Below are 26,842 nucleotides of genomic sequence, written 5' to 3' on the forward strand. Positions count from 1 at the left end.
ATTGCTCCTCCCCATTGCTTGCCTGCCTTGCCTCCTCCCCACTGCCAACATATTTCAGAAGGGCTATTTTTTTTTTGAGAAAAAACCCAACAGCAACTCATTTGCATATTAGGCCACACCCCGACACCAAGCCAGCTGGAACTGTGTCCCTGCTCAAAAAACCCTGAGTGCTGCAAACTAACTCTGTGTCTTGTGAAGAAGTATTTAATTTCCCCCTGATCTGAACTCTCTACCAAGTACATTCATGGGGTGCCCCAAGCACATCCAGGCACAAGGAGTCCTTACCACAAGAGAGGGCATCTTGAACACGCTCCACGGCCTGCGCCCTCTGCTCGTGCTCCAAGGAAGCTCCTTCCGCCTCAGGGAACGAAGCTTCTTTCTTCACGGATGGTGCCCACATCTGAAACAGCAGCAAGGGAGAGAAGTAAGTGATGGAATGGAACAGACCAAAGAACGGATCCTACCCCATTCCCAGACTCTGCACCCTTCCATCAGCAGATTTGGGGAGTTATCTGGAGGGAGAAGAAATTCTCTAGTAGAAGAGGCTGCCGAAGGAGGTTGTTAAAACTCCCATTTGGATGATTAATACATGGACAAATGTCTGTCAGGGAACCTTTAGGGTGAGGCCAGATATCATTGCTTGAATTGGACATACCTGGAGGGAATCCCCTCACCTGTTCTGCCTGCCTCTTCTCCTCTGCCTGACTCAGGAGGAAACCTTCGGCCAGGGCCACCGCCTGGGAACTGGTCTCCGGCCCACATCCTCTGACCCAGCACTGCACTTCCTGGGGCAGGATAGCCAGGAACTGCTCCAAGATCACCAGGTCTAGGATCTGCTTCTTGGTGCGCCTCTCTGGTTTCAGCCACTGGTTGCAAAGTCCGTGGAGCTGGCTGCAAACCTCTCGGGGCTCATTGGCCTCATGGTAGCGGTATTGCCGGAAGAGCTGGCAATTTACATCTGAGGTCATGGTGTCCTTAGCCACCGTCTCTGGCACAACTCTTTTCCAGAATGCAACACCGCTCCCTGTTTGAAGAAGGGGGCCTTTGCTTCCTGTCTCGCCAGTTCCAGGGCCTCCTGGGTCCTCTTCTTCCATCTCCTTTCCCTTCTCCTGGGTCACCGCAGGCTGTGAAGAGATGCCTTTATTAACTTGGCTATGAAGAGAGGCTTCTCCTTGGCGGTTGTGGGGGGAGCAGAGAGAGACAAGCAGCAATGTGGGCTTGCTAAGGCCAGAAGCAGAGGAGGCAGAAGGAATGGGGGGGGGGGGCCTCTCCTCTCCCCCATCCAAATCTCCCCTCCCAACTGCTCCTTCCCTGACCACCAGCCCCCTCCTCAGTCTAAGGCGAAGAAGAGAAAGTTCTTTTTCCTGCCCGTGTCCCCCGCTGGTCTTAATTCCAGGGCTCTTGCAGGGGTAGGGAACGTTGGCTCTCCAGATGTTTTTTTTTTTTGCCTACAACTCCAATCAGCCCCAGCTGGCATGGCCAATGGCTGGGGCTGATGGGAGTTGTAGGCAAAAAACATCTGGAGAGCCAACGTTCCCTACCCCTGTGGGACTGCTCTTTTGCACAAAAAGGCGCCTTCTGAGGCAAAAAGGGTGTGTGTGTGTGAACTTGGGGGGGGGGGGTACTTTCCCCAGTTACCTGCAGACCCCCACCAATCCATTTCTTCTCTGTCCTCAGGCCCCTTTGAGCTCACCAGACCCCTCCCCGCACCCCAACCTTGGAGCAGAAACCCAGAAAATGCAAACGTGGCTGAGAGCAGAACACCTCCACATAAGAGAAGCCATGTTGGATCAGGCCAATGGCCCATCCAGTCCAGCACTCTGTGTCAAGTAAGAACATAAGAGAAGCCATGTTGGATCAGGCCAATGGCCCATCCAGTCCAACACTCTGTGTCAAGTAAGAACATAAGAGAAGCCATGTTGGATCAGGCCAATGGCCCATCCAGTCCAACACTCTGTGTCAAGTAAGAACATAAGAGAAGCCATGTTGGATCAGGCCAATGGCCCATCCAGTCCAACACTCTGTGTCACAGAAGAACATAAGAGAAGCCATGTTGGATCAGGCCAATGGCCCATCCAGTCCAACACTCTGTGTCAAGTAAGAACATAAGAGAAGCCATGTTGGATCAGGCCAATGGCCCATCCAGTCCAACACTCTGTGTCACAGAAGAACATAAGAGAAGCCATGTTGGATCAGGCCAATGGCCCATCCAGTCCAACACTCTGTGTCACACAGTGGCCAACCCCCCCCCCCCAAAAAAAAAACCCAAGTGCCATCAGGAGGTTCACAAGTGGGGCTAGAAGTCCTTCCACTTTGCCCACCCCCCAAAGCACCAAGAATACAGAGCATCACTGCCCCAGACAGTTCCAATAATATACTGTGGCTAATAGCCACTGATGGGCCTCTGCTCCATATGTTTATCCAATCCCCTCTTGAAGCTGGCTATGCTTGTAGCCACCGCCACCTCCTGTGGCAGTGAATTCCACGCGTCAATCACCCTTTGGGTGAAGAAGTCTTTCCTTTTCTCCGTTCTAATCTGACTGCTCAGCAATGTCATGGAATACCCATGAGTTCTTGTATTGTGAGAAAGGGAGAAAAACACCCCTTTCCCTACTTTCTCCATCCCATGTATAATCTTGTAAACCTCTATCATGTCACCCCGCAGTCGACGTTTCTCCAAGCTAAAGAGCCCCAAGTGTTTTAACCTTTCTTCATAGGGAAAGTGTTCCAACCCTTTAATCATTCTACTTGTCCTTTTCTACACTTTTTCCAATGCTATAATATACTTTTTGAGGTGCAGTGACCAGAATTGTACACAGTATTCCAAACGAGGCCGCACCATCGATTTATACAGGGGCATTAGGATACCGGCTGATTTGTTTTCAATTCCCTTCCTAATAATTTCCAGCATGGCGTTGGCCTTTTTTATTGCAGTGGTAAACTGTCTCGAGATTTTCAGCGAGTTATCTACCACGACTCCCCAGATCTCTCTCTTGGTCACTCTCTGCCAGTTCACACCCCATCAAACTTGTATTTGCGGCTGGGATTTTTGGCCCCAATCTGCATGCCGTCACTCACAGTCACTCTTGCATCAGCTCCTCGCCCCAGGAGAGGACATGCCCACGAATGTCCCTAACTCACCCCCTCCCCGGGAGAAACCCCCAGCCCCTTCCTCCTCTTGCCGCCTTTCTTTCCGCTCCCTCCCCCCTATCTAAATCCCTGCCAAGCCCCCCCTCCTCAAATGCAGGGAAGGGGCTGGATCTCACCCTCCCCAGCCCCAGCCAGGTGCAAAGAAGAGGGGGAGGAAAGGAGGGGCACCCCAAGGAGAAGCCCCCCCAAAACTCTGCAGTGGGGCGACTCTCCCTCCCTCTCCTGGATCGGGGCCAGTGGGGTGACTCTGCCCCGCCCCCTCGTTCCCTTCCATCCACCCCAGATTTCCCCCGCCCAGCCCCGGTGACTCACCCGGGAGGAAGGAGCCGCGACCTCTTTGCACGTGCGAGAGCAACAAAGAAGGCCGGTTTCCCCCACCTGAGCACTGGAGGCAGGCCTTCCCCTTTCTCCGGGATGGGGCGCGGAGCCCTCCCTTCTACTTCCACCTCTTCTCTTTGCAAAAAGGCCCTTTGCATTTGCATTGGCTCCGGGAGAAGAGGCTGGGAGCGGCTGTTCCCGCAGCAGGAGCCGGCAGGGGAAGGGGCGCCCCCCAGTGGTGGGGCTTGGGATCCGCAGGGAATCCGGCCCCCACGGGGAAAACTTCTAGAACCGCTCGATTCGAACTCATGATCATTTAGGGTGGCCAAGTCCAATTCAAGAAATATCTGGGCACTTTGGGGGTGGAGCCAGGAGACATTGGGGGCGGAGCCAGAAGCAAGGTTGTGACAAGCATAGTTGAACTCCAAGGGAGTTCTGGCCATCACATTTAAAGGGACAGCACACCTTTTTAAATGCCTTCCCTCCATTGGAAATATTGAAGGATTGGGGCACCTTCTTTTGGGGCTCATAGAATTGGACCTCCAGGTCCAATCCTTTTGAAACTTGGGAGGGTATTTTGGGGAGAGGCACTGGATGCCATGCTGCAAATGAGGTGCCTCCATCTCACAAAACAGCCCCTCGAGAGCCCCAGATACCCGCAGCTCAATTTTCCATTATATCCTATGGGTATCGCTCTCAATAGGGAATAATGAAGTGCCCAGCAGACATCATCTCCCTACTCGCTTTCTGATGACCCTGAAGCGGGGTGGGGGGAAGAAGGGCCTCCAAAACCGGGGGATGGACCCCCCCTACCCCCACCTGGGGATTGGCAACCCTAGGTCGTCAAGTTGGGTGGGGATTCGAATCTAGCCTGCTCCCACCCAAGACGGGTTACTGGAGCATCCGCAGGTCCTCATCCCCAAATGGCGTCACACCCTCGCCCTCCACGCGTGTGCAACATGTCCCAAATTTGGGGGAAGACCTTTGCACACTTTCCCCCCCAAATCTGGAGCAGCAAAAGCATCCTCTTGCAGCAGATCCCGCCCCCATCGGGCCTTTCTTCTTCTTGCCGGCGGTCCCTTTTGCGCAGGCTTGCAGAAGCGACGCGGCCTTGGGGTGACTCCCCTCGTGGGCGCCGCCGCCGCCGCCGCTAGAGCCGACCGGCGTTGGCTGCAAAAGGCTGGGGAAGAGATCCCTCCGTGCAATCGCTTGGGAGAAGAAGGCTGCTCGCCCTCCTCGCGTGAGCTTCTGCTGCAAGCTTTCCGAGCTTAGCGTGGGGGCTGTTCGCCAATTCCCTTAGAAAGCTTGCGCAGTTTTCTAATTGTTAGTATTTTTTGGATGCGGGAGGTCGTGAGAGTTGAGGGTGCGCCTTAAAGGGTCGCAGCAGAAGTGGGCTGAGCAGGGCTTCTGTTTTTTTTTGCAGCAGGAACTCCTTTGCATATGTGGAGCCGGTTTGCTGCAGTGGTTAAGTGCCTGGATTCTTATCTGGAAGAATCCGGTTTGATTTCCCCCACTCCTCCACTGGCAGCTGCTGGAATGGCCTTGGGTCAGCCATAGCTCTCCTAGGAGTTGTCCTTGAAAGGGCAACTTCTGTCAGAGCTCTCTCAGCCCCACCCACCTCACGGGTGTCTTATTGTGGGGGGAGAAGATATTATAGGAGATTGTAAGCCACTCGGAGTCTCCGATTCAGAGAGAAGGGCGGGGTATAAAGCTACAGCTGTCGGTTGTGGGGGGAGAAGATATTGTAGGAGATTGTAAGCCTCTCTGAGTCTCCGATTCAGAGAGAAGGGCGGGGTATAAATCTACAGTCGTCTTCTTCACTTGCAGCTGCTGGAATGGCCTTGGGTCAGCCATAGCTCTGGCAGAAGTTGTCCTTGAAAGGGCAGCTGCTGTGGGAGCCCTCTCAGCCCCACCCACCTCACAGGGTGTCTGTTGTGAGGGGAGAAGATATTATAGGAGAATCTAAGCTGCTCTGAGTCTCTGATTCAGAGAGAAGGGCGGGGTATAAATCTACAGTCGTCTTCTTCACTTGCAACTGCTGGAATGGCCTTGGGTCAGCCATAGCTCTCGTAGGAGTTGTCCTTGAAAGAGCAGGTGCTGGGAGAGCTCTCTCAGCCCCACCCACATCACAGGTGTTTTGTGGGGGAAGAGGATATAGGCGACTGTAAGCCGCTCTGAGTCTCTGATTCAGAGAGAAGGGCGGGGTATAAATCTACAGTCGTCTTCTTCATATTAGGCTACACTCCCCTGATGTAGCCCATTCTTCCAAGAGTTGACAGAGCTCTTAGTCCAGGGCTACATCAGGGGTGTGAAGCCTCAAATGCAAAGGAGTTCCTGCTACATAAATAAAGCCCTGTGGCTGAGAAGCCCAGCTTTGGAAAGGGTCTTGTGGCATCTTTAGAGCTGAGCAGACTTCCTCTGCTGGGATCTCTGCAGCACTGATAGGGTTAAACCCGTGGAGCCATTTGCTAGAGAGGCCGAGCAAGGTGCGGGGGTTGGAAAAAGAGGAAAGGCTCCTTATTGGGGGGGGGGGGAGAGGGGAGGTTTTGCTCTGCATGGGGAAAGAGGAGAGGAAGGGCTTCAGATAAGCCACAGCAAGAAAAAAAAAATACCTTGCAGCCTGATCCCTTGAAGGTCTCCTTAGAAGTAAGGCATGGGGGAGGGGGAAAAGCTGTGAGATTTTTGAAAGGAGGAAAGCTGGGGTGATTTGGGGACATCATTGTCCTAGGGTTGCCAATCCAGGATGGCGAATTCCTGGACATTTGAGGGGAGTGCATTCTGGGATAGGCCAATTTTGGGGATGGTGGGTGGTCATCCGATATGGGGACAATGCAAACAGGGTCCTCCCTCCAAGGGGACAGTTTTTCTCCAGGAGAGCTGATCTCTCTAGGCTGGTGCTGGTTGTAATTCTGGGAGAACGTGAGGCCCGCCTGGAGGCGGACAGCCCTTTGAGCCCTCAGTTTTGGACCATTACGTAAGCGGAATTTGTGTGTGTGTTACGATTGGGTGATAATGTCTTTCAGTACAAGAAAGGTGACATGTAGGAATGTAGACCCGGGGCGGCCAAACTTGTTTAATGTAAGAGCCACATAGAAGAAGAAGGAGATATTGGATTTATATCCCGCCCTCCACTCCAAAAAGTCTCAGAGCAGCTCACAATCTCCTTTACCTTCCTCCCCCACAACAGACACCCTGTGAGGTGGGTGGGGCTGAGAGGGCGCTCCCAGCAGCTGCCCTTTCAAGGACAGAGGCTCAGAGCGGCCTACAATCTTCTTTACCTTCCTCCCCCACAACAGACACCCTGTGAGGTGGGTGGGGCTGAGAGGGCTCTCCCAGCAACTGCCCTTTCAAGCACAGCCTCTGCCAGAGCTATGGCTGACCCAAGGCCATGCCAGCAGGTGCAAGTGGAGGAGTGGGGAATCAAACCTGGTTCTCCCAGATAAGAGTCGGCACACTTAACCACTACACCAAACTGGCTTTCCAGTTAGATGTTTGAGAGCTGCAAGACGGACGGATGGAAGGAAAATAGCTGGAGAGGTGGAAGGAGAGGAGGGAGGGAGAGGTAGAAAGAAAGCAACTTTTAACTGTATTATCCAAGCTGCTGGCTAGCTTAGCTTGGAGAAGTGATTTAAAGAGAGAAATGCCTTCTCCAAGCTGGCCAGCAGTAGCGGCTTCAAGAGCCACACAATATGTGTGAAAGAACCACATGTGGCTCCCACACTGCAGTTTGGCCACCCCTGATCTATATGTTAGTCTGTCTGCAGCAGCAAGAAAAAAGCAAGAGTTTGGTAACACCAGTGACTCTGGAAACCTCCTTCCCCTGCCACAAATTTTGTTAGTCTTTCAGATACTCCTTGACTCTTGCCGTTTTCTAATGCATGAATCTGACATTCTGTTGCCAGCCACTTTAATGTGCAAAAGAAACAAACAATAAGGAGGCCCTTTTTTGGTAGGATGAATAAAAAGAGGGCACGGGGGAAGGGAATACCTGTCTGTGTTGGAATCAACCGCAGTTGTTCTGCTCAAGGGGAGTTCTGGGAGAGCTCTCTCAGCCCCACCAACCTCACAGGTGTCTGTTGTGGGGAGAGGAAGGGAAAGCAGATTCATAAACCGCCTTTGGGTAGCGAAGGGCGGGGTCTCTATCGAAGCTCCTCCTCCTCTTGTTCCCAAAAGAGTCTGGACTCTGGGAAATGACCCTTCTGTCACAGCGAGTTCGTTTGAGAGCTGCAAGACAGACGGATGGAAGGAAGAAAATAGATAGAAGAAGAAGAAGATGATATTGGATTTATATCCCGCCCTCCACTCCAAAGAGTCTCAGAGCGGCTCACAAACTCCTTTACCTTCCTCTCCCACAACAGACACCCTGTGAGGTGGGTGGGGCTGAGAGGGCTCTCACAGCAGCTGCCCTTTCAAGGACAGAGTCTCAGAGTGGCCTACGATCTCCTTTATCTTCCTCCCCCACAACAGACACCCTGTGAGGTGGGTGGGGCTGAGAGGGCTCTCACAGCAGCTGCCCTTTCAAGGACAGAGTCTCAGAGTGGCCTACGATCTCCTTTATCTTCCTCCCCCACAACAGACACCCTGTGAGGTGGGTGGGGCTGAGAGGGCTCTCGCAGCAGCTGCCCTTTCAAGGACAGAGTCTCAGAGTGGCCTACGATCTCCTTTATCTTCCTCCCCCACAACAGACACCCTGTGAGGTGGGTGGGGTTGGAGAGGGCTCTCCCAGCAGCTGCCCTTTCAAGGACAGCCTCTGCCAGAGCTACAGCTGACCCAAGGCCATTCCAGCAGGTGCAAGTGGAGAAGTGGGGAATCAAACCCGGTTCTCCCAGATAAGAGTCTGCACGCTTAACCACTACACCAAACTGGCTCTGGATATAGCTAGATAGATGGATAGATGGAAGCTGGGAGGGAGAGGTAGAAAGAAGGCAGCTTGTGTGTTTGTGTGTGTATGGTTGGGTGATAATGTCTTTCAGTACAAGAAAGGTTAAATGTAGGAATGCAGACCAGGGGTGGCCAAACTTGTTTAATGTAAGAGCCACATAGAATAAATGTTAGATGTTTGAGAGCTGCAAGACGGATGGATGGATGGAAGGAAGGAAAATAGATAGATGGAAGGAGGGGAGGGAGAAAGAAAGAAAGAAAGAAAGAAAGAGAAAGAAAGAAAGAAAGAAAGAAAGAAAGAAAGAAAGAAAGAAAGAAAGAAAGAAAGAAAGAAAGAAAGAAAGAAAGAAAGAAACTTTAACTGTATTATCCAAAGTGCCGGCTAGCTTGGCTTGGAGCAGTGATTTAAAGAGAGAAACGCCTTCTCCAAACTGGCCAGCAGTAGGGGCTTCGAGAGCCACACAATATGTGTGAAAGAGTACAAAAAAGGTTAAATGTAGGAACGTAGACCAGGGTGTCCGTTGTGGGGAGAGGAAGGGAAAGGAGATTTGTAAACCGCTCTGAGACGCCTTTGGGTAGCGAAGGGCAGGGTCTAAATCCAAGCTCCTCCTGTTCCCAAAAGAGGCTGGACTCTGGGAAATGGTTCTTCTGTCACAGTGAGTTCAAATACGGGGTTAGTAGAAGACTGTGATTCTTCTCTGGGTAAAAGTCTTCTTATTTATACCCCGCTTTTTCAAGGGTGAAGAATTTCCAAGGGATACTGTTTACTTGGGTTGGGTCCTCTTGGAAGAAGAAAGCCCTGGAGCCTTCTAATGTCCTCGTACTATTAGCTTTAAGGACTAATATCCTGGCAAAGCTGAGCAAGGGTAGAAGCCAGAGCAATTCCCACAGAGTAGTAGGTCCACTACTCCAGTTTGGTGCAGTGGTGAAGTGTGCGGGCTCTTATCTGGGAGAACCGGGTTCGATTCCCCACTCCTCCACTTGCACCTGCTGGAATGGCCTTGGGTCAGCCATAGCTCTGGCAGAGGTTGTCCTTGAAAGGGCAGCTGCTGTGAGAGTCCCCTCAGCCCCACCTACCTCATGGGGTGTCTGTTGTGGGGGAGGAAGGGAAAGGAGATTGTGAGCCGCTCTGAGCCTCTGTCCTTGAAAGGGCAGCTGCTGTGAGAGTCCTCTCAGCCCCACCCACCTCACGGGGTGTCTGTTGTGGAGGAGGAAGGGAAAGGAGATTGTAGGCTGCTCTGAGCCTCTGTCCTTGAAAGGGCAGCTGCTGAGAGAGTCCTCTCAGCCCCACCCACCTCACAGGGTGTCTGTTTTGGGGGAGGAAGGGAAAGGGGATTGTAGGCCGCTCTGAGTCTCTGTCCTTGAAAGGGCAGCTGCTGTGAGAGCCCTCTCCAGCCCCACCCACCTCACAGCGTGTCTGTTGAGGAGGAAGGGAAAGGAGATGGTAGGCCGCTCTGAGCCTCTGTCCTTGAAAGGGCAGCTGCTGTGAAAGCCCTCTCCAGCCCCACCCACCTCACAGGGTGTCTGTTGTGGGGGAGGAAGGAAAAGGAGATTGTGAGCCGCTCTGAGATTTGGAGTGGAGGGTGGGATATAAATCCAATATCTTCTTCTCATCAGGTGACCAGAGGAAGTGTTTCTGTGCCTCATATGAACATATACGAACATATGAAGCTGCCTTCTACGGAATCAGACCCTCAGTCCATCAAAGTCAGTATTGTCTACTCAGACTGGCAGCAGCTCTCCAGGGTCTCAAGCTGAGGTTTTTCGCACCTGTTTGCCTGGACCCTTTTTAGTTGGAGATGCCAAGGATTGAATTTAGGGGGAGGTGTTTGTGAGTTTCCTGCATTGTGCAGGGGGTTGGACTCGATGACCCTGGAGGTCCCTTCCAACTCTCTGATTCTATAATTCTATGAATGTGAAGGCTTGTGATGTTCATTGTGTTATATCTCCATTCTTTTATATCACTGATGTTACTGGCTATGTCTCTCCCTCCCCCCAGGAAGAAGCCTCTTTTCTTAGCCAAGTGACTTAAAGGCAAATTTACACAGTAAAAGCTGACCAGGAAAAAAAGGGGGGAAGAGATGGAAGAGCAGAACCCAGAAGGTCCTGGAGCTGACAAGAGAGCAAGGAAAGGCCCCCGTCCCACCCGAGCTGGGAGTGACTTTGTATTCTGCGAAAGCCCGTTGCCAGAGATCCGCAATCAGCTCACTGCAGTCTCAGATGTTCATTGTCAAAGCTTCTGGCAGTTCTGCTACCGTGAGGCCGATGGTCCCCAAGACGTTTGCAGCCGGCTTTATGGGCTTTGCAGCCAGTGGCTGAAGCCAGAGAGGCACACCAAGAAGCAGATCCTGGAGCGGTTCCTGATTCTCCTGCCCCAGGAAACGGAGTATTGGATCAGAGGATGTGGGCTGGAGACCAGTTCCCAGGCGGTGGCCCTGGCTGAAAGCTTCCTCTTGAGTCAAGCAGAGGAAAAGAGGCAGGGAGGACAGGTGAGGGAAGGGGAGGTTTGAGCCAGTTTGGTGTAGTGGTTAAGTGTGCAGACTCTTTATCTGGGAGAACCCGGTCTGATTCCCCACTCTTCCACTTGCAGCTGCTGGAATGGCCTTAGGGCAGCTTATGTGAGAGGTCTCAGGGTGTCTGTTGTGGGGGAAGAAGATAAAGGAGAAGAAGAATATGATATCGCAGGGGTGGCCAGCAGTAGCTCTCCAGATTTTTTTTTTTTGGCTACAACTCCCATCAGCCCCAGCCAGCGTGGCCAATGGCTGGGGCTAAGGGGAGTTGTAGGCAAAAAACATCTGGAGAGCTACCGTTGGCCACCCCTGCGATATTGGATTTATATCCCACCCTATACTCTGAATCTCAGAGTCTCAGAGCAGCTCACAATCTCCTTTACCTCCCCCCCCCTCCACAACAGACACTTTGTGAGGTGGGTGGGGCTGAGACGGGTCTCACAGCAGCTGCCCTTTCAAGGACAACTCCTACCAAAGCTCTGGCTGACCCAAGGCCATTCCAGCAGCTGCAAGTGGAGAAGCGGGGAATCAAACCTGGTTCTCCCAGATAAGAATCCGCGCACATAACCACAACACCAAACCCCTACACCAAAAAGAGATTGTGCGCAACAAAGGAGATTGTAAGCCGCTCTGAGACTCTGATTCAGAAAAGACAGGATATAAATCTACGGTCTTCTTTGTCCAATTCCTAAATGTTCCCTAACAGATCTCTGCCCCAGTGTTAATCATCCGAGGGGGACATTGACGACCTTCTTCAGCAGCCTCTTCTACTAGGGAATTCCTTCTCCCTCCAGATAGTTCACCAGGTCTGCTGATGGAAGGGTGCAGAGTCTGGGAGTGGGGCAGGATCCATTCCTTGGTGTCATTCCCATTGCACCTGTCAAGATCCATGCAGGACTGGGAGACAGGGCCTAGGGAGGCCTAGGCCTAGTGACCAGTGTGGGAGTAGAAAGCAGTCGCAGCCTACAATCCTCACAACGCCTGGTGCCTGCTTTAACCCATCCGTGTCCAGGGATTGTGTGAGGGGATGGATACATAAACTTTGTGGGCTGTGGAACTGTGTTCTTTTCTCTCACAGGTCAGGCTGAGAGGATGGTCTGTGGCTGAGAGATGGATCCCTCACTCGGAAGGTAGAGGCAGGCAGTCGGCCTGAGAAAAGGGGCTGTGAGCCCTGACGACTAACAGGCTAGGGCAGGGGTGGGGAACAGTGGCTCTCCAGATGTTTTTTTTGCCTACAACTCCCATCAGTCCCAGCCATTGGCCATACTGGCTGGGGCTGATGGGAGTTGGCGGCAAAAAAAAACATCTGGAGAGCCACTGTTCCCCACCCCTGGGCTAGGGGAAGTACAGGGAGAAGAAGAAGAAGAAGATATTGGATTTATATCCCGCCCTCCACTCCGAAGAGTCTCAGAGCGGCTCACAATCTCCTTTACCTTCCTCCCCCACAACAGACACCCTGTGAGGTGGGTGGGGCTGGAGAGGGCTCTCCCAGAAGCTGCCCTTTCAAGGACAACCCCTGCCAGAGCTATGGCTGACCCAAGGCCATGCTAGCAGCTGCAAGTGGAGGAGTGGGGAATCAAACCCAGTTCTCCCAGATAAGAGTCCGCACACTTAACCACTACACCAAACTGGCTGCATTAGGGTTTATTTTCCTTTATACACGTATATCTGTTAAGCACCTTGCCTTGTTTAAATACCCCTCCCTGTATTAATAAACCTTTATCTTTTTAATGTTCTCTGCCTGGTCATCACGCCAGTGTTTCTCGGCTAAAAGAGGCGGGTTTTTTTGTTGGGCTTGGGAGGAGACTCTGGGCCTTTCCAAGGGACCATGAATCCAGTGAGGTGGCAGCGTCAGGTGGCACCCCTGTCTGGGTCATGACGGCACCTTTTACCCCTCTCCCTGGCTCCTGTTTCAGATGTTGGCATCATCCGAGGAGAAAGAAGCTACATTTGCTGAGACGGGAGGAGCTTCCTCAGAGCAAGGGCAGAGGGCGCAGGCCCAGGAGCGTGCCGAAAACGAGGACTCAACATGCCTAACTGCGACTGGGGCACACTGTGAGTTTGATGGGTAGAGAGTTGAGGGTCAGGGAAAAAAATTAAACACTTCTTCAGATGACACACAGTTTATTTGCAGCACTCAGTATCAGCGTTCCCGCTAAGCTGAGCTCGTGTGAGCTAGCTCACCATTTTTTAGCCTCTGGCTCACACGTTTTTGTCCTCGCTCAGGAAAAATGACCCCAGAGCAAACTAATTTACGCAGGAGCTCTTTGCTTCAATGCCAGTAGCTCACAAAGGAGAATTCACAAGGCTCCGCAGCTTAGAGGGAACATTGCTCAGTGTCCACTAACCCTGACGTTTCTTAAAAGGGATTGGACAAATCCATGAATTCCTCCCATGAATTTAATAATATCTCACCTTCCTTCCATAAGAGGAACTCAATGTGGATCAAAACAGGTAAGGTCTATCTTGGGGAGGAACAGTGGCTCAGTGGTAGAGCATCTGCTTGGTAAGCAGAAGGTCCCAGGTTCAATCCCTGGCATCTCCAACTTAAAAGGTCCAGACAAGTAGGCGTGAAAAACCTCAATTTGGTGTAGTGGTTAAATGTGCAGACTCTTATCTGGGAGAACCGGGTTTGATTCCCCACTCCACTTGCAGCTGCTGCAGTGGCCTTGGGTCAGCCATAGCTCTCGCAGGAGTTGTCCGTGAAAGGGCAGCTGCTGTGAGAGCTCTCTCAGCCCCACCCACCTCACAGGGTGTCTGTTGTGGGGGAGGAAGATAAAGGAGATTGTGAGCCACTCTGAGATTCGGAGTGGAGGGCGAGATATAAATCCAATATCTTCATCTTCTTCTCAGCTTGAGACCTTGGAGAGCAGCTGCCAGTCTGAGTAGACAATACTGACTTTGATGGACTGAGTAGAAGGCAGCTTCATAGGTCTACATGTGCATGTGCGTGTGCAAGAGAGTGAGTGTGTGTGTGTGTGTGAGAGAGAGAGAGAGAGAGAGAGAGCATGAGAGAGAGTGTGAGTATTCAGCCTGGTGAATAAAGAGTTCTTCCACCTCCTGGGGCAGCACAACTCGGTTCCCATGGAGAAATTTGGCTTCTGTGGCTGCGCTTACAGGGGCTTCTGCTAGGCTTCTGTGTGGAGCAGGATGCTTGAGTAAAGATGGCTAGCTGTGGCTGGGCCCCCCCGGGAGATTTCGGAGGGGCTCGGGGCAGAAGTGGTGTCCTGTTGATGTTGCGTCTCGTTGAAAACCCGATTGTGAAGTTAGCATACTGAGAGACACTCTGAAAACTCGTTCATATAACCCTCGAGTCTCCAGATGTGCTCAGATCACAATGGGGCCGAATGTGACGCTGACGTGCCATGTGACCTCATTTGAATTCCTCTGTTCCCCCCACCCCCTGGCCAGACATTAGTCTTACAGAAGTCTAGACTATGTTGGCAGCATTTAGAACCCCTGAGGCTCCTAGGTGCTTGGTGCTTCCCTTCTGCCTCTCCCAGAATTTAGTGAAAAGCGGTTAAAATTTTTGTTGAGGGTTGGCAGGGCAAGGTTTCACAACCCTGGGAAAAAGGGGTCTGTGAAGCAGAGAACAAAAAAGCAAACCCCCTTCTTCCTTCTTTCCAGAGCCAGTTTGGGGTCATGGTTAAGTGTGTGGACTCTTATCTGGGAGAACCGGGTTTGATTCCCCACTCCTCCGCTTACACCTGCTGGAATGGCCTTGGGTCAGCCATTAGCTCTGGCAGAGCTGTCCTTGAAAGGGCACCTTCTGTAAGAGCTCTCTCAGTGCCACCCACCTCACAGAGTGTCTGTTGTGGGGGAGGAAGGGAAAGGAGACTGTAAGCCGCTCTGAGCCTCTGTCCTTGAAAGGGCAGCTGCTGTGAGAGCCCTCTCCAGCTCCACCCACCTCATAGGGTATCTGTTGTGGGGGAGGAAGGGAAAGGAGATTGTAGGCTGCTCTGAGCCTCTGTCTTTGAAAGGGCAGCTGCTGTGAGAGCCCTCTCAGTCCCATCCACCTCACAGGATGTCTGTTGTGGGGGAGGAAGGTAAAGAAGATAGTAGGCTGCTCTGAGCCTCTGTCCTTGAAAGGGCAGCTGCTGGGAGAGCCCTCTCAGCCCCACTCACCTCACAGGGTGTCTGTTGTGGGGGAGGAAGGGAAAGGAGATTGTAGGCCGCTCTGAGCCTCTGTCCTTGAAAGGGCAGCTGCTGTGAGAGCCATCTCCAGCCCCACCCACCTCACAGGGTGTCTGTTGTTGGGGAGGAAGGGAAAGGAGATTGTAGGCCGCTCTGAGCCTCTGTCCTTGAAAGGGCAGCCGTTGTGAGAGCTCTCTCAGCCCCACCCACCTCACAGGGTGTCCGTTGTGGGGGAGGAAGGGAAAGGAGATTGTAAGCCACTCTGAGCCTCTGTCCTTGAAAGGGCAGCTGCTGTGAGAGCCCTCTCAGCCCCACCCACCTCACAGGGTGTCTGTTGTGGGGGAGGAAGAGAAAGGAGATTGTAGGCCGCTCTGAACCTCTGTCCTTGAAAGGGCACCTTCTGTAAGAGATCTCTCAGTGCCACCTATTTCACAGGGTGTCTGTTGTGGGGGGAGGAAGATAAAGGAGATTGTGAGCCGCTCTGAGATTCGGAGTGTAGGATGGGGTATAAATCCAATATCTTCTTCTTTGTCTCAGTAACAGGCATTGAAGAGATGCTGCTGAGCCGTCGTCTTTTCAGAGGTGTGGAAACGGCTGCTGCACCCCCAGTCCAGGTAGGAGGGATGAGCAGGGGACAATTTGGGTCCCTCCTCCTTTCTCAGGGGGGCTTTTGCTCCTGCAGTTACAGCAAGGTGTCTGGGGCTGTGAGATCCTCGGAGCTCCATTCCCTTTATCTACACCATCCCTTCCCAGTCTACGCCCTTCCAGTATACAATCTCTGCCTGTCGTGATCCTTGACAAGAGAACCTTTTGTTTCCTTCAGGGTCCCTTTTCCTTTGAGGAGGTGTCCGTCTCTTTCACTGAGGCAGAGTGGGCCCTGCTGGATCTGGGGCAAAGAGCTCTGTACATGGAAGTTATGCTGGAGAACTATGAGAACGTGGCCTTTCTGGGTAAGGATCTTTCATAGGTGTGAATTGCTGCCATTGTGATAAGTCAAAGATCTGAATATTGAGTAGCAATGCAGCGTTTTGGAGGCCTGTTCCGCTACTTGGGCTACTTAGGGAGGCTGTGGCTCACTGGCAGAACATCTGCTTGGCATGCAGAAGGTCCCAGGTTCAATCCCTGGCAGCATCTCCAGTTAAGAAGAAGAATTGTAGATTCATACCCCACCCTTCTCTCTGAATCAGAGACTCAGAGCGGCTTACAATCTCCTTTATCTCCTTTCCCCACAACAGACAACCTGTGAGGTGGGTGGGGCTGAGAGGGCTTTCACAACAGCTGCCCTTTCAAGGACAGAGGCTCAGAGCAGCTCACAATCTCCTTTCCCTTCCTCCCCCACAACAGACACCCTGGGAGGTGGGTGGGGCTGAAGAGGGCTCTCACAGCAGCTGCCCTTTCAAGGACAGAGGCTCAGAGCGGCCTACAATCTCCTTTCCCTTCCTCCCCCACAACAGACACTCTGTGAGGTGGGTGGGGCTGGAGAGGGCTCTCACAGCAGCTGCCCTTTCAAGGACAGAGGCTCAGAGCGGCCTACAATCTCCTTTCCCTTCCTCCCCCACAACAGACACTCTGTGAGGTGGGTGGGGCTGGAGAGGGCTCTCACAGCAGCTGCCCTTTCAAGGACAGAGGCTCAGAGTGGCCTACAATCTCTTTTCCCTTCCCCCCCCAACAACAGACACCCTGTGATGTGGGTGGGGCTGAGAGAGCTCTGACACAAACTGCCCTTTCAAGGACAGCTCTGCAAAAGCTATGGCTGACCCAAGGCCATTCCAGCAGCTGCAAGTGGAGGAGTGGGGAATCAAACCCAGTTCTCCCAGATAAGCGTCCGCGCACTTAACCACTACACCAAACTGGCTCACCAAATGTATGAATCTAACCTGTTCCTGGTCATTTTAATATTGGAGGGGGACACAAAAAGCTCACTTTTTTTTTTTTGGTTGGTCGAGTAAAAAGGGTGCATAGAGAAAGGGAACTCCTGCCTGCTCTGGAATCAACCACAGCCCCATTCTGTGACCCTGATGAGGGTCCAATATGGGACTGGGCCTCCAGCTGGTGTCCCAGGACTGCCTAGCAAACTAGTGGGAAGAGGAGGAAGAAGAAGAAGACTGCAGATTTATACTCCACCCTTCTCTCTGAATCAGAGACTCAGAGCGGCTTACAATCTCCTTTATCCTTCCCCAACAACAGACACCCTGTGAGGTGGGTGGGGTTGGAGAGGGCTCTCACAGCAGCTGCCCTTTCAAGGACAAAGTCTCAGAGTAGCCTACAATCTCTTTTCCCTTCTTCCCCCACAACAGACACCCTGTGAGGTGGGTAGGGCTAAGAGGGCTCTCACAACAGCTGCCATTTCAAGGACAGAGGCTCAGAGCGGCCTACAATCTCCTTTCCCTTCCTCCCCCACAACAGACACCCTGTGAGGTGGGTGGGGCTGAGAGGGCTCTCACAGCAGCTGCCCCTTCAAGGACAACCTCTGCCAGAGCTATGGCTGACCCAAGGCCATTCCAGCAGGTGCAAGTGGAGGAGTGGGGAATCAAACCCGGTTCTCCCAGATAAGAGTCTGGGCACTTACCACTGCATCAAACTGGCTCTCCTTAACTGGCTCTCTTAAAGGGAACAGGTAAGAGGTTGATGTGAAAGACCTCTGCCTGAGACCCTGGAGAGCTGCTCCCAGGCTGAGAGACAATAGGAACTTCAGTGAACCAAGGATCTGATTTAGTAGAAGGCAACTTCCTGTGGTGTTCGTGTCTGTGTACTGGCCCAGGGGCTGTTGAGGCCAGTGTTGTGGCCATCACCCAAAGCTTGGAGAAACATCGACTGTGGGGTGACGTGAGAGAGGTTTACAAGGTTATGCATGGGATGGAGAAAGTAGAGAAAGAAGTACTTTTCTCCCTTTCACACAATGCAAGAACTCGTGGGCATTCAATGAAATTGCTGAGCAGCCAGGTTAAAACGGATAAAAGGAAGTACTTCTTCACCCAAAGGGTGATTAACACGTGGAATTCACTGCCACAGGAGGAGGTGGCGGCTAAAAGCATAGCCAGCCTCAAGAGGGGATTGGATAAATATATGAAGCAGAGGACCAGCAGTGGCTATTAGCCACAGTGTATTGTTGGATCTCTCTGTCTGGGGTGAGTGATGCTCTATATTCTTGGTGCTTGGGAGGGGCAACAGTGGGAGGGCTTCTAGTGTCCTGGTCCCACTGGTGGACCTCCTGATGGCACTTGGGTTTCTTGGCCACCGTGTGACACAGAGTGTTGGGCTGGATGGGCCATTGGTTTGATCCGCCCTCTTCAAACAGGCGTTCACCAATAACTGAATTAATGTTTACCGCCAGATTAGTAACGTTTACCGCCAATGTTGACTTAGGAATGTTTTAAATAATTATTGATTATTGACTGATTTTAATGTGAATTTTAATGTGAATTTAATGTTTTTATTACTATTGTTTACCTGAAATGCTGTTAGCCGCCCTGAGCCTGCTTCGGCGGGGAGGGCGGGATATAAATAAAATTTTACATTACATTACATTACATTACATCCAATATGGCTTCTCTTATGTTCAAGGTAGAGAAGATGTCCTGGCTTGAGGCAAAAGGGACGAGAGGTCCTCAGAAAGACCTTGGGAGGGGCCACGTTCTCATTTCTCTATTCCCAGCCTTTACAACACACGCTTCCCCCTCAAAGGGATTCCAAATATCCACGGTCTATGATCTGGAAACGAACCTGTCAGGAACTCACGTCTCGGTCCCCCCTGGTCACTACTCTTTGTACTTGAGCAGGGCCAAGTTTAGTGGTGGGGAAACTGCACAGAAGTAAAGTGTGATTGACACTTGAAATTCACTGCCACAGGAAGTGGTAGCGGCTACAAGTATAGCCAGCTTCAAGAGGGGATTGGATCTACATATGGAGCAGAGGTCCCTCAGTGGCTATTAGCCACAGCGTCTTGTTGGAACTCTCTGTCTGGGGCAAGTGATGCTCTGTATTCTTGGTGCTTGGGAGGGGCAACAATGGGAGGGCTTCTAGTGTCCTGGCCCTACTGGTGGACCTCCTGATGGCACCTGTGGTTTTTTTTTTGCCACTTTGTGACACAGTGTTGGACTGGATGGGCCTTTGGCTTCTCTTATGTTCTCATGAGCCTTTTAAAGGAATATAAAGGTTTATGAAGAGTATAAAACAAGACATTGCCAAACAGTGCCATTTCTACAGCACAGCTACAGAAAAAATAGCCGTAACCTATATTGTTCTATATAAAACTATTCATCATGGTGAAGCAAGAAAATATCAAAGCCCACTAGCATAAATTCCCATGGCTTCCCTCTGGTATTATACTTTCCCCTTCTTTAGGGTCAGGTGGTCCAAATGACCCAATCAAGGGTCCTCCCTGAGGGAATCTTCCGGAGGATGGCAGCACCCTCCCAACCCCTTCCATCCTGGTTACATAACTGGATATTGGTTCTCATGGTTAAGCAATTACCACAGTCTTTTGAATCTGGCCTAGAAAAAAATAAGGATGTTAGCTTCAGGGAGAGTAAAATCATAAACACCTGTTAGTCAGACCAGGCCGCATAATAATCACATGAACTAGTATGCCTTGCCTCACAGATATATCCTTCTTAAACTTGTTGGGATCAGGGCTTGTTTTGTCGCAAGAACTTATTTGCATATTTGGCTACACCTCCCTGATGTAGCCAATCCTTCAAGAGCTTACAGTAGGCCCTGTAAGAAGAGCCTTGTAAGCTCTTAGAGGATTGGCTACATCAGGGGGGCGTGGCCTAATATGCAAAGGAGTTCCTGCTACAAAAAAAGCCTGGTTGGAATCAGTACTCCCTCTAAGCTGTGGAGTCTTGTGAGCAAAAATTCTACTTCATGAGCTACTGTCATTAAAGTTGTGACCTATCGCATAAATTAGTTGGCCATTTTTCCTGAGCCAAGACAAAAATGTGTGAACCAGAGGCTAAAAAGCTATGAGCTAGATCACACTAATTCAGCTTAGAGGGAACAAAGGTTGAGATTGTAGGGCTGTGATCTTGAGCAGGGTTCCATCCTTCCAGAGCAATTTTTACTCGTGAATTTCTTTACTTCCCCATGTAAGAATGATCACTTTCTCTCTTCCTCTCTCTGTGAAAGAAGACAGAAGTATAAGAGTTACTTCAGTAGAGAAAGGCAATGGCCTCACATCCAAAGAAAGGGTGGAGAGTTTCTCAAGAGGATCCAAAGAGCATGTTTCCTTCCCGGATGAACTGGCTGACAGTGAGTAGAGTGCCTTTTGTGGTAATGTCAAGGGAATTGGCAAGGAATAGCCCTGGGGGATGTTTGATTCAATTCTGAGTAGAGATGTGAAGGCCCGGAAAAATTCGGGGGGGGAATCAGTTTTTTCCCTTTTTTTTTTTTCAAAAAATTGGAAAAATTGAAAAGAAGAAAAAAGACAAAAAATGATTATGGAACGTTTTATTTTAACATGATGAATAAAAATATTTTAAGTCAAGGTGTTCAAATATTTTCCAAATCATTTCTAAAAAATATGTACGGTATCCGATTATTCTAATTTCTGTGCACTGAGGACAAGCAAGTCCTAGGTCATGCCCATTCATTGGAACTTAGTCCTACACTCTCTTCTGTACACTTCTCCCCTCTTCAATTCTTTTCATGAGAATGAGTTTTTTTATTTTTATTTAATACTGTGGAGAGGAAATATGAATAATTGTTACTTCTGGATTTTTAAAAATTGTTTTGTGGAGGTTTTTTTGTCCCACATAAACTAGTAAAAAGTTCAGGAGATTGTTGCTCCATTTGTTACAATTACAAATAAATATTTTAAAAGTAAATTCTGTTTGCAATAATTATTTGGATACACTATATTTTAACATGCCAGTTGTGATAATTTCATGCCAAGTAAAATTGTCCATAGTCATGTTTTATGTTCCTAAAGTAACAGAATGACTTTCATTCTGGAAAAGAAAAAAGAAGTGCTAATGTAGCTTTTTTTTTTCCAATTTTTTCGAAAATTTCCAGCTTTTTTCCTGAAAAAAATCTGGAGGGTTTTTTTCCAAGCTTCAAAATTTCTGGAAATTTTACATCTCTACTTCTGAGCAACATTTGGTTTGGTACAGTCATACTGCCCACTGGGTAAGGAGGGAGGAATTTGGAGGGTTAAGAGCTTCTTCTGAGGAAAAATCACCTTGGTCCTTCAGGGGATGAAGTATCCTGAAATACTAGATATTTTGGGGAAAGGTGGGGGGATGGTGGTTAAGATTGGGGAATCTGGAGAAGCCGTCAGTCCTTTCCTCCTACATTCCAATTCATGCCTTTGGACCTTACCTGTCCTTCCAGGTGTAAATGGGACCTCTGTATTTTTTACAGCACAGGATGAACAGAGAACTGAGGAGGGTGAGGAACTTGATCAACAGTTGCCAGATCAAATCAGAAATGAAAACGTGAAAGAAGAAGTCAGGAATGAAGGCAGACCTAAGAGAAAGAAAGGCAGCTGTATGGTTGAGAAGCAAGATGGAAGACAACGTAATGTACATTTCCCAAAGGACAGGATAATGAAGGCAACAAAATCCATTCAGTGTGGAAATAAATCAGGGCTCCTTGTGCACCAAAGAATACCGAGAGATGAGAAATCTTTTGAATGCTTAGAGTGTGGGAAAGGATTCAGTGAGAGGGGGAATCTTCAAAATCAAAGAACCCACGAAGAGAAGAAACCCTTTGAATGGTCAGAGTGTGCAAGGAGATTCAGTCAGGCAGACACTCTTCAACAGCACCAAAGAACCCACACAGGAGAGAAACTTTTTGAATGCTCAGAGTGTGGAAAAAGATTCAGGTTCAGTGGTGATCTTCAAAAGCATCAGAGAATCCACACAGAGGAGAAACCTTTTGAATGCTCAGAATGTGGGAAAAGATTCAGTTTCAGTGGCGATCTTCAAAAGCATCACAGAACCCACACAGAAGAGAAACCATTTGAATGCTCAGAGTGTGGAAAGAGATTCAGTAGGACTAGCAGTCTTCAACTGCACCACAGAACCCACACAGAGGAGAAACCTTTTGAATGTTCAGAGTGTGGAAAGAGATTCAGTCAGATTGGCAGTCTTCAACTGCACCACAGAACCCACACAGGGGAGAAACCTTTTGAATGTTTGGAGTGTGGAAAGAGATTCAGTCAGACTGGCAGTCTTCAACTGCACCACAGAACCCACACAGGGGAGAAACCTTTTGTATGTTCAGAGTGTGGAAAGCGATTCTCTCGGAGTATCCGTCTTCAAGAACATCAAAGAATTCACACAGGGGAAAAACCTTTTGAATGCTATGTGTGTGGGAAAAGATTCAGTCAGAGTAGCTATCTTTTACAGCATCGAAGAACACACACAGGGGAAAAACCTTTTGAATGCTCAGACTGTGGAAACAGATTCAGTCAGCTTGGCAGTCTTCAACTCCATCAAAGAACACACACAGGGGAGAAACCTTTTGAATGCTATGAGTGTGGAAAGAGATTCAGGTTGAGTGCCCATCTTCAACAGCATCAGAGAATCCATACAGGGGAAAACCCTTTTGAATGTTTAGAATGCAGAAAAAGATTCAGGCTCAGTGGCGATCTTCGACAGCACCAAAGAACCCACACAGGAGAGAAACCTTTTGAATGCTCAGAGTGTGGAAAAAGATTCAGTTGGAATAGCAATCTTCACAGGCATTTCAGAACTCACACAGGGGAGAAACCTTTTGAATGTTCAGAATGTGAGAAAAGTTTCAAATATAGTGGCAGTCTTCAAGCGCATCAGAGAACCCACACAGGGGAGAAACCTTTCAAATGCTTTGAGTGTGGAAAACAATTCATTCAGCGTAGCCATCTTCAAAAGCACCAAAGAACACACACTGTGGAGAAACAAGGTAACTGCTTAGCCCGTTAAAAAAGTTTTTCTCTTATTTCACATCTAAAAGTCAACCGCTGATCTTATAAAGCAGTGTTTCCCAAAGTGGGCGATATTGCCCCCTGGGGGGCACTGGAACAACCCAGAGGGGGGCGGTAGTAGCCTTGGGTGCAACTGGGGGGGGGGCGGTGGAAGCATAAAGGAAGAATAGAAGAGAAGAGGGTGGTAGGTGTCAAAACACATGTTTCTGGGAGGTATCCAGAATTTCTAATTTAGAGAAAAATTCCCATTAACAAAAATAGAGGGTTCCTTTTTGTCTGCTGCTTAGTGCAAATTCACCCAATTAGACTAGTAATGAGGACCAGAACTCCTTTCACTTAAAATGTAAGGATGTAGTTTATTTATAAGACAGAATAAAAAAAAAGAGGTGTACAGACAAACAAGAAACACAGAAACAAAAAAACCTTACTAGCTATCCTAGCCAATACTTGCTACAATTAGCAGCTTCTCAAGGTTGCTTGCAGTTTCTCTCTCAGCAATACTGTTCAAGTCAGGACAGTGGAAGCACTGAGGCAATTGCACAAACTTCACTAAAGAGTTCCAACCAGTGTTCCCTCTAAGCTGCAGAGTCTTGTGATAAAAAATTCTACTTTGTGAGCTACTGGTATCAAAGTTGTGAGCTGCTGGCATTAAAGTTATAAGCTACTGCATAAATTATTGTGCTTGGGGGCCATTTTTCCTGAGCTAAGACAAAAATGTGTGAGCTGGAGGCTCACAAGAGTGTCTTCTGCAGGGGCAGTGCGTGGGAGTAGGCAGGGTAGGTGGCTGCCTATGGTGCCACCCTGCCAGGGGTTGCTGCTGGGCGCCCTCTTACTCCCCCTTCCCATGTGGCACGATCTCACCAGTCAGCAGGCAAGTTGAGAGCCCTGGGCAGTGCTTCTGTGCCGCCGCCACTTTTCTTCGCAGGGCAAATGTTGCCTGTGCTTGTCAGAGGTTGTGACTAGCACAATTGAATTCTGAAGGGAGTTCTGGAAGCCTCCAAAGAGAGACCCATTTTACCGCTACTTGCTGCTTTCAGATTGAAAGCGGCTGGGAGGCAGCACTTTCCCATTGCGCTAGTCAGAGCTGATGCGTGCAATGGGGAGGTGCCGCCCGTTCAGCCACTTTCAACAGCAGTAAGACGGGGCACTCTTCGGAGGCTTCCTTTGAAGCCTCTGACAAGTACAGACAACGTTTGGCCTGTGAAGAAAAAGTGGTGGTGCGGCAGCACTTGTGTGCACCACCTGGGGCTCTTGGCTTGCTTGCTGGCTGGTGTGATGATGTCATCACTGGTGTGCGAAGAGTATTCCCCCCTTTAGGAGTGCACCAGGGAGGCATGCCTAGGCCGGCAGAACCTCTAGTGCCACCACTGATCTTCTGCTCCTCTTCTTGAGTTTTGATATTTTACTAATCCACTTACTGTATATCCCTGACTGGCTGTCAAAGTGCTAGAATTGTGCAACCGATCATTGGTACAAAACAACCAATTTAGTTGGGCCCATCTAGATCTTCTCCTGTCAAATACCTGTCAAACTAGATGGCCTCTTGTCAGTTGGAATTGACAGTTCACAGGTATTTACTATTTTACAAGTGTCTGCCATTAAGAACATGGTCTCTAGGCTTACATAAGCTGATAGCGACCCACACAAACACTTAGAACTTGGGTATTGTCATTTTCCAGGTAATGATGCAGACAAACGCACACATGGTTGATGAAACGCTCAATTTCTTGACAAGAGGCTTCTATGACTTGTGGATGGAGCACCATGGCAGTCTAGTCTGCCCTCCCAACCCAATCCTGTAGCTGTGACACAGTCATTAAAAAACTAAGCAATGACCAACTAGCATTACATCGAAGAAGCCTCTACATAGTAGTAAAGCCTCTTCAAAGAAACTTCCTTATTCTTTCATGCCATTCCGGAAGCAGTTAAGTGTTTCCTGAATTGCCTGAAGCCAGGAGCCCACTGCTGGCTGGCTGTTTCATTCGTTACTTCATGTGTCCCACATTTTTACCTTACTTCCCATGGAGCTGAATGAGATAAACAAAGATAAACAGCTGCTGCTTCAAATACTACTCTAATCTCTGCACTGCTGATGGTAAGTAATGATTTCAAAATTAAAGAAATTGCAAAGGTGGCTTTTCCCCAACTATTAATATGGGGGGTAGGGTTCCCAAGTCTAACTCAAGAAATATCTGGAGATTTTGGGGGTAAAGCCAGGAGACCTTAGGGTGCAGCTAGGAGCAAGGTTGTGACTAGCACAATTGAACTCTGAAGGGAGTTCTGGCAGTCACATTTAAAGTGACTGCACGTTGTTTAAATGCCTTCCTTCCATTTGAAACAAGGATAGGGGCTCCTTCTTTGGGAGCTCATAGAAATGGACCCCCTGGTCTGACTGTTTTGAAACTTGGTGTTTTGAGTAGTGGCACTGGATGCTATAAGAACATAAGAGAAGCCATGTTGGATCAGGCAGTGGCCCATCCAGCCCAACACTCTGTGTCACATAAGAACATAAGAGATGCCCTGTTGGATCAGGCCAATGGCCCATCCAGTCCAACACTCTGTGTCACAGAAGAACATAAGAGAAGCCCTGTTGGATCAGGCCAATGGCCCATCCAGTCCAACATTCTGTGTCACAGAAGAACATAAGAGAAGCCCTGTTGGATCAGGCCAATGGCCCATCCAGTCCAACACTCTGTGTCACATAAGAACATAAGAGATGCCCTGTTGGATCAGGCCAATGGCCCATCCAGTCCAACACTCTGTGTCACGTAAGAACATAAGAGAAGCCATGTTGGATCAGGCCAATGGCCCATCCAGTCCAACACTTTGTGTCACACATTGGCTGAACATTTGGTGCATCTACCTCAAAAAACAGCCCTCCCAGAGCCCCAGATACCCACGGATCAATTCTCCATTATACCCTATTTTTATTTTAATATTATCCTTTGTTATCTTAATTTTTGTGTGTATATCTTTTCAAGTTGGAGACTGCAGTGCTGCCGGTTTGTTGGAACTGAATCTATTCGAAGAGAAGTGAATGAGGAAGACTGAGAAGTAGGACTTAACTGACCACAACATTTTGCAAGCCAGAACTAATTGGTGAATTGAATTCAGACCGCCTGTTGCTTTTCCCGTTTACTGCTACGTGCATATTTTATCTTCATTGGTTTTGTTGTGTGACAGAAGTGATGCATTGTATACTATATTTCAACTGCTGTTGCCTGCCCTGATCCCACTTGCGTGGAAGGCGAAATAATAATTATAAAGACATTTCAAAAATTCTCTGTGTATGCAAATGTTACTATGGTTGATTTTATAAAATAATTTTAGAATTTCAAGCTTCAAAGTGTCTTCTTTACAACATCTTTGTTTACCCTGCGTGGAAATATGTCACTGCATCTTTTAGTCCACTTCTTGAAAGTAGTTTTCCAGGGGAGGGGCGCTGAGTAATTTTTTTTTCCTGAAAAGGGGGCGTTAGGCCAAATAAGTTTGGGAACCTCTGGTATAAAGCATGGCCACTGTATAGACTCTCAGAAAGCTTGAATCTACAGAGAAAGCTTAACCAGGAAGAAATGTTAAAACACTCGGACTATGGATGGAGCTTCAGACATGGTTGAAGCGCTCAAATGCATCCCACTATGTCACATGGTGTTAAAGGGAAACCATGCTTTCCCGCCCAAGCGACAACTCAAGATTTAGTGTTCCTTCATGAATTAGAGTCAAGAAAATTCAACCAAGGAGGGGGTCATAGTTCATTAAAGAAATTATTTGTACTAGGAGTAAGGCCCATTGTGAAGAAAAATACAACGGGCTCTAGAAGAAGGCTGTGGGCAAGTGCCTTCCCTTGCTGTCTTCCCACCCATCCCAGTGAAGGCATTCACTCTCCCCACCCCACCCCCCACCTCAAGGGGAGCTGATCTCTGTCATCTGGAGAGCAGTTGTA

At 49.4% G+C, this 26,842-nt stretch overlaps 2 protein-coding genes across 8 annotated transcripts in view; one reads left to right on the forward strand and one right to left on the reverse strand.

Moving 5' to 3' along the window:
• The window catches only part of LOC132571063 (zinc finger protein 883-like), a 661,721-nt gene that overhangs the window by 162,625 nt on the left and 472,254 nt on the right, over nucleotides 1-26,842 (reverse strand). The gene's annotated exons all lie outside the window — the stretch shown is intronic.
• Nucleotides 10,431-26,842, forward strand: part of LOC132570939 (zinc finger protein 585B-like) — a 73,710-nt gene continuing 57,298 nt past the window's right edge. The window contains exons 1-3 of the mRNA XM_060237574.1: nucleotides 10,431-10,628; nucleotides 10,728-10,838; nucleotides 12,776-12,914. Coding sequence (XP_060093557.1) covers nucleotides 10,431-10,628; nucleotides 10,728-10,838; nucleotides 12,776-12,914 — 448 coding nt within the window. The remainder of the gene's footprint in view (nucleotides 10,629-10,727; nucleotides 10,839-12,775; nucleotides 12,915-26,842) is intronic.

The sequence above is a fragment of the Heteronotia binoei genome, chromosome 5 (assembly GCF_032191835.1).
Source record: "Heteronotia binoei isolate CCM8104 ecotype False Entrance Well chromosome 5, APGP_CSIRO_Hbin_v1, whole genome shotgun sequence".
NCBI classification, from domain to species: Eukaryota; Metazoa; Chordata; class Lepidosauria; order Squamata; family Gekkonidae; genus Heteronotia; species Heteronotia binoei.